The sequence below is a fragment of the Notothenia coriiceps genome, unplaced genomic scaffold (assembly GCF_000735185.1).
Source record: "Notothenia coriiceps isolate Sejong01 unplaced genomic scaffold, NC01 NC01_scaffold00004049, whole genome shotgun sequence".
Lineage (NCBI taxonomy): Eukaryota > Metazoa > Chordata > Actinopteri > Perciformes > Nototheniidae > Notothenia > Notothenia coriiceps.
Genome location: NW_011336750.1, coordinates 547153 through 559232, shown reverse-complemented (window position 1 = coordinate 559232; position 12080 = coordinate 547153). Strand labels below are relative to the sequence as shown.

The window sequence follows — 12080 nt, the reverse complement described above, 5'->3', positions numbered from 1 at the left end:
CTGCAGGTAGAAGAAGCCAGAGGCACATTACCAGTTCATTTTTCGCTTTCCTTTGGCAGCCGACGTCATGTGCATGTAGGTCGGTTTGGCTCGTCGCATTTCTTGTAAAGTCAGGATCTGTTGACTGCAGAGCAGAGGTTCACGTTACCAAACAGTCTCTACTGACTTCTTATCAAAACATTCAATCAAAATAGCTTATTCATTTCATTTGTGGTGTATTGTGTAAGCCGCGTGTATACAAATCTGAAGCTTTGATATGTGATGCTTTGTTCCGATGCACCTGCATTGAGACATTTGGATATGCAAATATTGTGGTCTCTTTTTTTTAATAACACCTCAAGATAGAAAATGAGTAGATCAATGCTTAAGGATTGTGTGTTCCCGTTTTAGTTTCTGTAAACTATCCATAAGTTATATGACATTTTACCCCGTATAATCAGTTTAATGCTCAAAATCCTCTAGCATTTCCATACTTATACGAGGTTTAAATGATTATGGACAAATTTAGCCGCTCTAAACTCCATCTCTGGCATCGCTTTGGGGCTAAAGCTAATCCCAAGAGAGCAAATACTTCCGATGCAGGACAAAACCCCACTGCGCTATAAATGTGTAGACAGTCCGTGACACACTGAGCAACCGGATGTCTGGCAAAACCAACCTGGTGAAAACTATATCTCCTTTTACGCATGTACCTTAATGCCATTCTTACATCATTAGCCCTTAACATTCACATTTACTGCTGAGTCAGGTCTCTACGTGTGTTTTGAGGCCTTTAAACATTTTTTAAAATTTTATTTCTTCCAAACCTAACAGTTAAACTGTCTAAGTAATATAAAACGTTTCTGCTACACTTTGCATAACCCCCGCACAGAGAACTGCCACACATTCACTTTGCAGTTCCATAAAATCGCTTTTATACAGTTACCAGTCTAAAACTAATGCCGTTTCTTGAAGTCTTTTCTTTTTAATATCGTTTTCGTAGTTTACAATGTTGGCACCATCTACAATGGTATCTACTTTTGAAATATTTACAAAAGGTTCTTGCGATGCAATCGTTTTTCCAATCGATATTTGACCTGTCTGCTGCAGGACAACCCGTTACCGGGCAGTGTTTTCTTTCCATTTGAAAGCTTTCTTTATCAACCTAAACTCCTAAAGCGATTGACTCAGACCATAAGGGAAAAAGCACATAATATAGTATAATCAAATTATTCCCAATGTCTTTTTTTGGTGGAACCCCCACAGCGACCACCAAGCTTTAGGAAAAATATTGCATTGTGACGTCACCAATATGCAATTGTGCATGTAACGTCATCTGTCCTGCGCTTTTAGCTACTTTTGGAGCTAGTGCTAGCTTCTTCCATAGGAAAATATTTGGCAACATTGCTCTCAGAAAGTGGGTATAAGCCTTGTGCTTTAAGTGAAAGAAAAACAACTCCTCGTGACACAGCTTGATCGTGGGGCAGTACAATTGTTCCCCAAGCATTTACATTTCCTTTGATTTAGCCAATGCAGTTTGATTTGAACCTGTTAAGCCCTGAGCCTGTTTTTCAGGTCTCAGGCTCGAAAATGACATTCCCAGAACAAATGACCATATCTTCCCTTCTAAAAGGGTTAAATTAATAAAAAATGTTCTCAAAATAATGATAAACCTGTGAGTTGGATGTAAAAAAGTCAGAATCAATATCAGTGTTTCCCCTAGGATGGAGTCATAGCAGCGGTGCTAAGGCACGTGGGCCCAGCATAATGTGAGCGCGGAGCGCGTGGAATTTTTTAGTGTGTGCGCGTGCGAAGTGCGCCCCGCCAATTTGTTTCTATGTATCAGCACAAGAAAGGCTCTTGAGGCCTAGTACCAGGGCCGGTTCTAGACAATTTGCTGCCCTAGGTGAGATTTTAGGCGACATTTTATGTGTAAAGAATAAATAAAAAATCTCTACAAAAGACAAATACACTGCAAAAACAGAAACTTATTGACATAGGTAATAGACGTCAAAATGGCTTCAAATGTATTCAGTATTGTATGAACATGTTTGAATTGGGGGGTGGACGTCACATCCTCTAGGGGGGTCCGGGGGTATGCGATTTTTTTTTGAACATTTTACAGTAAAATGCTTCAATCTGGTGCACTTTGAGCACACAATTACTAGAGACCTGATCTAGGGGGTACAACTCTAAAACGCCCATATGAAAAAGATCGGTTTACATTTTAATAATCAAATAAGTATGTGAACATAACCAATAACCTACCATAGCCAATAACAAATAAATGTAGCTTATTTTAATTTTGTTGTTCATTCATATCTTATTTTACCTAGTTAACCTAGCGCCCACCGTACAGGGAAAACTAAACGTGTAACCGGGGTGAAAAGGGTGTTACATTTACTTAATTATGAATGTTGTTACATCGAGGCCGAACATTTGGATGAGCGCCAACGTTCAAAAATGTTTTTTCCCTCCCAGAGCTACCAGCGCAGCGCCCCCCAGATCTGGCGCCCTAGGCGACCGCCTGTGTCGCCTATGCCAGTAACACAAATACTACAAATCCACATAACAAACAATCAAAAATGAAAAATGGTCGCCACTTATTATTATTTTAAGAGGGGCTCTCTGCTGGAACTGCTACCTCCGCGACCCGACCACGAATAAGCGGGAGAAGATGGATTGATGAATTTATACAAAACCTGAGAACAGTCTTGTCCAATTGTTGCCCTAATTAGAGGCAATATAGGCTTCACATGTCTTTAAAAATGTTGTTGCGACCAAGTGGCTAAATGAGACTAATTGTTCCAAAACCCCCATATTCCGAAAACATTTCCCAACGGTGTGAAAGCCAATTTGTTCGACAGTCTGTTATTCCGACAACAACCTCTCAATCCTCTGAAGGCTCATTGCTCTAAAAAACACACACTCTGCTTCTCTGCTTCTCTAGCTAGTACTGATTGCTGTCATATGTTGGATTAAAGCCCCTAGGGAGTGATCCTGGCGTTAAAGCACATTTTTGTAATGTGAAAATCGTGGAAAACTTCTGTCACTTAACATCATTGGGACCAAAAATACTTTTTCCCATTGAACTTAAATGTTTTTGTTTTTTTTAAGTTAACCCTAACACAACAACACAGGACCAACTCTTGAAATAATGAAAATGTATTACAAAAAGTTGTAAACTGCACTAAAAGCTAAATTCAGCTCATTTGAGGCGGGGCTTAGGATGCATATCGTAACGGACCTAGCCCACGGCGATCAAAGTATCATTTTAATCGAGAGTCACTGGTTTTAGGTTCATGCGCCACTGATTAACTTACAGAAGAAAAACAGGGTCATCCATGTCTTAGATTGGCTAAGTTATGATGAAAGCTGTGAAACTAATTAGGGCGTTGTAATTGTAAACAAATCAGAGGCAGATTAGAGCTGTTTCTGCCTTATTCAGCATTATTACTAGATGTGTGCTTCTGTTTGGTGCATGGAGTTTTTTTGTACTTGTATGGGAAGCACAGGTGTTACTGATAACCTTAACAATGGCATTGTACTTTAAGTGTCCCAATAATAATCCACTACATTGTGAAAGTGAACCAGCACGCACAGTGCCTTGACCCTGAAACTGAAACAGCAAACTGAGCCCTCATTCATTGTGGTATTTACATCCATGCTTTTCTCAGGTTAGTTTGTCCAAATGTATACTGGGAAAAATAGCTATGCTGGGCTTTCTTTGCTGTTTTCTCGAACCTGCACAACCGAGACCACTCTAAACCTGACAACACATTAATCATCATATGAGGAAAGCTGTAACACATGCAGCCTGGGTCCCTACTCTGCTAAATCACTGTAAGGCAATCTCTTCTTGATGCCTGTGACATCTGTTTTTAATAAGTGGCTTGGGGTTTCAGTGGTGTGTGCAGCAAGGGCAAACCACTGCCATCTGACAATCTGATTGAATATGTTCCAGTCAGAGGTTGCACTTTTTCACTGTCCGTCATTTTGACGGACAGGATCGCAACATTTCCGTCAAAATCCATTATTACCCGTCGGCAGTGGCGGTTCTAGAACATTTTACATGGGGGGGCAAAGGGGGGGCAAGAGGTCATGCCAGTGTGGCATGGGAGGGCGGAGAGTACGTGGTATTTACTGTATATAATCTATTTATTGTTAATTCATGCCCTAACACAAGTGTTCTTAATGCACAAGAGAAACAAGGTGTTCAGACAAACAATCGGGTGCCCTTTGAGTCCCCCAAGCTTACTTCAATAATTTTAAATGAAAGGAAACTACAAAATGTATTTTAAAGCAATTAATTAATGGAACAGGTTGTTTTGCCTTACAATGTAAAACTAAATGTATATATATATTTTGTTTTTAAAAAAATGGTTGTCTTAGTAGTAGTAGACAGACATATTTGCATGTCCTCACTAAGCATTATTACATATTAATTTAATAATAAACAAATCAAAATTGGCAATTATCCCAAAATGTTGCTGCTAATATAATCATATGCTTGTCAACTTTAACTGATCAAAAAGAAATTCTGAAAAAATACTTGAAATTGCAATATTGACACACGTCCCTCAGTTTGTTTCAACCCCGTCAAGCCATACCATTTACCCTCCTATTAAGCTAAAATAATGGATCAGTCCATGTGTGATCTGCATTGAGGGAATTACATCACAAAAGTCTTCTGAAGAAAAGATGGGCAAGTGTCAGTTTCTTCTCTTATTTCAGTTTTTGTATTTTCAGATTAAGATTGACATGCTCAACATTTCAACTCTGTTATATGAATTAATAATATTAAATAATTATTTATTACAAAATATTACAATTTTGTAATGTCCTTGACTTCCATGTGGTGCCATATCTTAGCTAAACAAGGTCTCAGGCCTACTTTTTGTCAAAAACTTCAGCCCTGTTACATTTTTTCAAGGAAATTCCTAGTAATTATTTATATTCTGTGCCTGAGGTGGGAACATGTAAGTAGTCCACTACCAGATGTTATGACCAAACATTTTGGTTTCATTTTTCAAAGATGTAAAGACCCAAAAGGCACCCGATTCAGAGAATACTCAGAATTCTGCTTACTGTAAGTATAGTAAAAGTACTTAGTTATAATTAAGTACACAAATGACATCACCCATCTCTTAAGAGAGCTAAAGGTGACCTGTGCAGCAACACGTTTCAATAAATATTTGTCAATACTAAGAGCTGCTAGATTGTGCTGCAGAATAAGAACATACCATGTGGTCCAACTGAAGTTTCATCTGCCTCCTGATCACTGCCACTGTCCCTCTTTCTGACACTTCATCTTTATTCCAATCCTCATATAGCCTACATGTCTTCTTCTTCACTAATGTCTTCATCTCCTCCTCTTCCTCCTACTCTGATCCTCCTGGTCTCTTCAGTGAACTTTATTTTCCTTTTCTTCTTTCTGTTCGTCCTGATCACTTCTCAGATATGTATTTTTGTTGTTGTTGAATCACTCCAGCTACTCTGGCCTGCAAGAGTCTACTTGTGAAAAGCACTGGTACAAATGCTTGTATAACTTTACACGTTAGGGCCATGTAGCTAATAAGTAGCATATCATAAATATAACATCAGAAAGTATTTATCAAACGCACACAGGCAGCTGTGTTTAGATCCAGTTTTACAGCCTAAATCGCATGTGTCTCGCGTTCACTCTATCAGCCCTCCACTCTCGCTCGCACTCGCTGCTAATTTAAGTGGAATTTAATAGTACCGGGGCATACGTTTAGGCCAAATAAAACGTGATTCGATCTCCCAGCTAAGCGGCTGTCCTGTGTAAGTAGCGCTATTTTTGTAAAGCGTAACGCGCTCANTTGGTGTGTCTCTGCGCACGTCTGAGTGTGCGTGTGTGTGTGTGTGTGTGCTCACTGCCTGTGTGTGATAAGCCTGGGGCAGACCCCTGGGGCTCACTCACACACACACACACACACACGCACACTCAGACGTGCGCAGAGACACACCAATTTATGCATACCGCCCGACACACACACTTGCATACAAGCCTGTAGACGCACAGAGCGCTTGTCTCGCGCTGGTGTTTTAGCGCCGCGAGCTCTGGGCTTATCACACACAGGCAGAGAGATATGAGGGCCTGAGAGACAGAGACACACACACACAAACACACACACACACACACACACACACACACACACACACAGCTCTCATGCTGATTACGAGCACACACACACATACGCATGGAGAAATGCGTTATGTCCCAATAAGCACATGCACAGGCATCCTGACGTGTTCCTCTNGGGGGACATCGCTCCAACTGGTTTTCACTCGCTGCCAACACTCTGTTTGCCTGCTGGAGAGAGATTCAGGAGCGCTGTGCTGAAGCTCCCCTCTGGGGGATTCCACGTGCTCTTGATGTGTGTGTGAGTGTGAGTGTGAGTGTGAGTGTGTGTGTGTGTGTGTGTGTGTGTGTGTCGATCTGTACGAGGGAATGAGAGCAAGTGTTGGAGAGACTGACGGGTAGAGAGTGTCGATATACAGCTTGCCTAAGTGTGTGTATGTGTGTTCGTACGTGTATTTCCGTGCCGCTGACGAGTATGTGTGTGTGCGTGTGGCTGTGGAGGCGTAGCGCTAAACCTCCGAAGCCGTGTTTAATATCGCTGGGAGAGAGCGAGGAGCTTAACACGAGAGCCCCTGCTTCCCGCCCCACACACACACACACACACACACACACACACACACTCCTCCGCAGTAAAATGAGACACCACTCCCCCCTCCTCTTTCCCTCCGTCCTCTAATCTCCCTCTCTAGAATGCTTCCCTGCGCTCGCCTGCAATCAATGCATCACTCAGACATTTAACCCCTTATAGCGCTGCCTTGTATGCGCCTATAATACAACAGATGTGTGTGTGTGTGCGTGTGAGTATTTAAATGCGCATGACATGTGCAGGTAATGCATGAATGGCTCTCCATGTGTGATAAAGAGCCAAACGTCTAAGCAGTGAGTTTGATGCCTGCCTTGACAAGTGCAGCGTGTTGATGTTCGTGTGAATGTGAATGTGTTTGTGTAAGAGCCAGCCTGCTGTTGAATGACTGCTGGGGTAACAGTGGAAGCCCCATAATGTAACCATCGCATATACGGTTAATTCATCTCACACTGACAAAAAAAAAGAACTTGTAATATTCAGTCAAAATAAATTAATCCAGTCTCAAACAAAAACTAGCTATATTTAACTGTTCTGGTTATACCATAAAGCGTTTCTAAATTAATAGCAAATATCCTTGCCTATGAGTCTTTGAAAGCTTGGTGATGTAATGACTTAGGACTAATTGCCAAAATACTGTGGATAGTGAAACAACTGCTAGCATGCTATACACTACTGCAGCTAGCACAATGTTAAAAAATTAAATAATACCAGTCAGCAAAATAGCTAGCTGGCTAATCGCTTTCTAAAAAACAAGCTAATTGTTAGCTAAAAACAGTTCAAAGCTAACTAGCTTGGTTACCAACTACATAATATGTTTAAATGGGGAATTGAAGATGATGTTTTTGCCAGCTGTATCTCGATCAGACCCCTCCTGATTAAAATTGTGGAGTTACATGTATGATATTCGATGGGTTGACACAGCGAAGGATAGTTTTCTGTTTCATGAAAGGTCAATATTCTCAAGACTGTTGTAGCAAATGTGCGAGTCAAAGTTCACTACAGTTACATTTGAAAAGTCAGTGTGGATTTATTTCCAGTGCCATGAGTCTGGTCCTAGGGGTTGCCATCATAGATGTTGGTCTGACTAAGGCTCTTAAAATGCAATCTAGTTTTCCTCTTTGCCTGGATCATACATGGATTTAAGAGGGAAAATCAGAAGTGATTCATGTGAGGAGAATAAATGACAGATTGCACCTTTATCTGAGCTTTCAATGGGCAGAGCTGAGGGGCCCCGGCACGAGGGGGAGAGGGATGAAGACATCCGCAGAATCTCTCCTCATTACCATTTCAAATGCTCAGAGAGCGAGGCAGACGAGGGAGAGAGAGAGAATAAAAGGGGAGTGAGCGAGGGGAGGAAGAAAGAGAGAGTGGGCTTTCATGTGCAGAGGCACGGCTCACAAAACTAAACGAACATGAAATATGCACGGTGTCGGACGGGCATCGAGAACAGCACAGAGTAGTGTGTGTGTGTGTGTGTGTGTGTGTGTGTTAAATTACATGCATGTGTGCATGATGTGATTCCACATGTGCAGGTCTGTACAAGAAAAAGGAATNACACGAGTCAGACGGAGCAGACGCAGACGCAGACGCAAACAGTCCTTCCCTTTACAGTTCCTGTGGGGGAGACATTAAGGAAAGGAGGAACTGAGTGTGACACACTCAGTTCCTCCTTTCCTTAATGTCTCCCCCACAGGAACTGTAAAGGGAAGGACTGTTTGCGTCTGCGTCTGCGTCTGCTCCGTCTGACTCGTGTGTGGCTCTTGTGTTGCTTGGGTTGTCGCCACATATAAATGCAAGCACTCCCAATCTACACGCATTAAACCCTCCTCTCCCTCTGTGTTGGCTCTCTTTAGGAGGTGGTGCTGTACTGCCTAGGAAACCGAGTAAGTGAGGTGAATCACAGAGACTACGCCGGATACTGCGCTCTGCACGAGGCGTGCGCCCGTGGCTGGCTCAGCATAGTCCAACACCTGCTGGATTACGGGGCAGACATCAACTGCAGCGCACAGGATGGCACTAGGTAAACATCATTCATATGCACACAAAATCACACTGACATAAACAAACAAACTTTTCTTTCCTTTTTTTCCCTGCTTGTTCTAATAGGGTGAGTCTGACTTAGTCATCAATTAAGTTACTTGAGTTTGCTCATAGCAACATTTCTGGGATTGGTTTTACATTTGCTTGGCAAGAGCAGTGATTTGAGAGATTAGCTGCAGTTTTAAATTGGAATGAATTGTGATTCTGTTGCTGTGTTATTAAAATGTACAGTAGGGGGTCTGTTCTAGGACACTGTGCACAGTCTCAACGGTGCATTGTGTAGCAGCTTTTAATAAAGCATTTCCAGATTTGCAACGTTAGTGGTTTTAGAGTTACAATGGTGCTGCCATTTCTAAAATCAAAAAAGTGTCCTATATATACAAACAGGGTTCTTACGGTCATTAAAAACCTGGAAAAGTCATGGACATTCAAAATGCTAATTCCAGGCCCTGGAAAAGTTATGGAAAACAATATTTTTCCCAAAGTTTTGGAAAAGTCATGGAAATGTAACTAAAGTTGCATCAAATATAATTGATATGTTATCTAATCGCCGAAATAGTAATACTATAAAGATAATACATACTGTATCGTAATGAAACGTAAAATGGCATTTAACTGATGAGGTATTTTGCTGGTGAGAGATTTTAGTTGCTTTAGCCTGTAGAAGCTAGTAAGCCTATTTGTTTTAGATAGGCAAAACATGTTTCAGATGCAGACCTTATTTTCCTGTTCCATGTTAAAATAAACCATTTTCAGTGGTACCGCTGAGAAAGAGTAATTCTTTTGGTCATGGAAAATTAGGTAAAGGTCCTGGAGAAGTCATTGAAAATCATTGGTGAAAAAGTGTATGAACCCTGTATAAATTGCATATACTTTGTGTACATGCAAGTGGCAGATACGTTTATTAATAAAGCACATTTCAGCAATAAATCAATAAAGAGCCAAGCAAATGGAAAGTGAAGCTTGAATAGAATAAGACGGGTATAAAAAAACACAAAAATAACTTTGCATTATTTGAATTTATTTTAGGCAATGACAAACAGCAAAAAAGATTAGCAACATGTCGTTTTCTGGAGTTCAAAAATGTAATGCTGCTTCATGCTTGTTGAGCCATATAGAGACATGCAGGACCAGCAGCATTTTAACAGACAAAATAGTTAATAAGAAAACGTACATGTAAATAATTCTACCAGAAAGATTCCTGCAAAAATGACAAAGAAGCCATCAATTATCAAAGTATTAAAATTACTCAGAGGGGTTTATATTTGTAATGCTGTTTTGAAACTCCATCACCATATTAAACTCTGTACATTTGTGTGTCTAGACCGATTCACGACGCTGTGGAGAATGACCATCTGGACGTTGTTCGAGTCCTGCTTTCTTATGGCGCTGACCCCACCCTGGCCACATACTCCGGCCGCGGCCTGCTGAAGATGACCCACAGTGACGGCATGCAGCGCTTCCTCAGCGGTAAGATCCTGCTGGCTCTACGTTATATTCATAGATGGGGTTTAGTCAGGAATATAGAAACACTGATGTTACTAGCTGTAATCCATATCCTCCCCTGCCTCCTGTGGAAAGCTTCAAAGTAAAACTCTGTGAATCATAAGAGCAACATGAACTACTGTGGAAACTACCCTTCAGTCATTTTCATTCAAAGTTTGAACCTGGATTGGACTTGTTTGATCAGTTAGTAAACATGGAATTTCCTGGCTATAAAAAAAAGACTTTGAGAGAGATTTGACGTCTTTTGTAAATCAGGAATAATGTTAATCCATGAACTAGGATAATAAACATCCAAATAATCAGAAGCAGCAATAGAGCTAGTTTTGTTGAGTTTGGGAAAAAAGGGCTTACAAACAGGCCTGCAGTTTTAATACTTAATGGTCTGGAAGTTCCATCTAAAATCTGTAAATTACAAATAGAGGACATGACCCATTTTAACCTTTGTAATATGATTGGATTTGACTGATTTTATTACCTTAATTCAATAATGGCAGCGCAGTTAACTGTTTTGCAACGAGTGCAGTCGTTGAAAGTTTCATACCTCCTGTATTCAAAGTCAATCATTCATGCTGGAAAAAGCAGTGAATTAATAAGAGTATAAGAGGGTTTCCAGTTAGCAGGAGATTGGAGGTGGAGGAAGGGTTAATTTTGGAAAAGATCAGTCTGCAACAGAGTTCCCAAACGCCCCAATCTTGACTCATCCACTGTTAGCTGTTCTCTCAAAGCGCTGACCTCTGTGCAACCTGTTGAGTCTCTTTCTGTAAACCCTCTTTCCAACCGTCGCTACAATACATGTCTGTCTCTGTCATCCCATTTCCCCTCCGGCGCCCTCCCCCCTTGCTCCTCTCCCCCCTCCCTCGACCACCTGTTAGACAGGGAGTCTCAACCCGCCGGGGTGCGTGCTGCAGCCTCTGAGCTCCTCTATCTGGTTACTAAGCAACGCCAACTGTGTTTGCTCAGCGTACGTGCGGAAATGGGCTTCGCTCTGGCTGGAGACTCTGCCTTTGTGTGCGTGTGTGTGAGAGTCTTTTCACAAGGCTGCCACGCATGAGGGTGACGTGGTCTGTGTTCGGGGCGTGAGTGTCAGAGGGCTAGTCTGGATGTTTGTAGGAAAGTGGAGACTCTGCGAGTTTGTGTACAGAAGGAGGAAATGAGAGCATACACAGGCGCACGCTTCCTCCTGCAGCCAGGTGCTTAATATTACATGAACATGCAGCTAGTTAAAACCGATTATCTGACTCCGACTCAGCAGGGGATTTACTAAAAGAGACAAGCCGCGGGAGAAAAGACGGTAGATCAGGGTGAAAATGAACAGGTGTTAGTTCACGGTCGGCGCAGGTTTAGTGCAAAAGGGAGATTTATATGTAGATGCTTGGAAAGATGGTGTTGCATTTTGAAAAGAGCATGGCTGGACGGATCGATGACTGCGAGATTGACTGAGCTGAGAGAGAGGTAGATCGAGCCGCACCGGAGAAAATTAGTGAGAGCGAGCGATTGCTGCCCCCCCCCCACCTGGTCCCACTCATCTGGAGGCCGTTAATCCCTCCAAACACACGCCAGACGCCCCACGCCTCGGAACTGGCACAAAGCCCAGCTCTCACTCTGTGAATGTGTGTGTGCAAGCGTGTGCTGAATACACACTTTGCTCTCGCTGTTTGTGCTTATCCAGCTCTGTGTGTGTGTGTGTGTGTGTGTGTGTGTGTGTGTGTGTGTGTGTGTGTGTGTGGACTCAGCGACTGTGTGTGGTTCTTGTTTGATTCCTGGCAGCCCTGCGCTGAGCTGAGCCAGCTCTAACCCGGCGGAGACAGTCGCTCTCCTCCCCCGTGGTACAGCCGCTGGCCCCTGACCATCAGCACCCACACC

General features: G+C 42.2%; 1 protein-coding gene and 1 long non-coding RNA gene across 3 annotated transcripts in view; one reads left to right on the top strand and one right to left on the bottom strand.

Annotated features, from left to right (window-relative positions):
* Window positions 1-2415, bottom strand: part of LOC104941875 (uncharacterized) — a 20143-nt gene extending 17728 nt beyond the window's left edge. The window contains exon 1 of the long non-coding RNA XR_797943.1: window positions 2321-2415. This is a non-coding gene — a long non-coding RNA (uncharacterized lncRNA). The remainder of the gene's footprint in view (window positions 1-2320) is intronic.
* Window positions 1-12080, top strand: part of bcor (BCL6 corepressor) — a 54839-nt gene that overhangs the window by 40676 nt on the left and 2083 nt on the right. For both annotated transcript variants that reach the window (XM_010767041.1, XM_010767040.1), the window contains 2 exons: window positions 8525-8691; window positions 10036-10181. In XM_010767041.1, the coding sequence (XP_010765343.1) occupies window positions 8525-8691; window positions 10036-10181 (313 nt within the window). The remainder of the gene's footprint in view (window positions 1-8524; window positions 8692-10035; window positions 10182-12080) is intronic.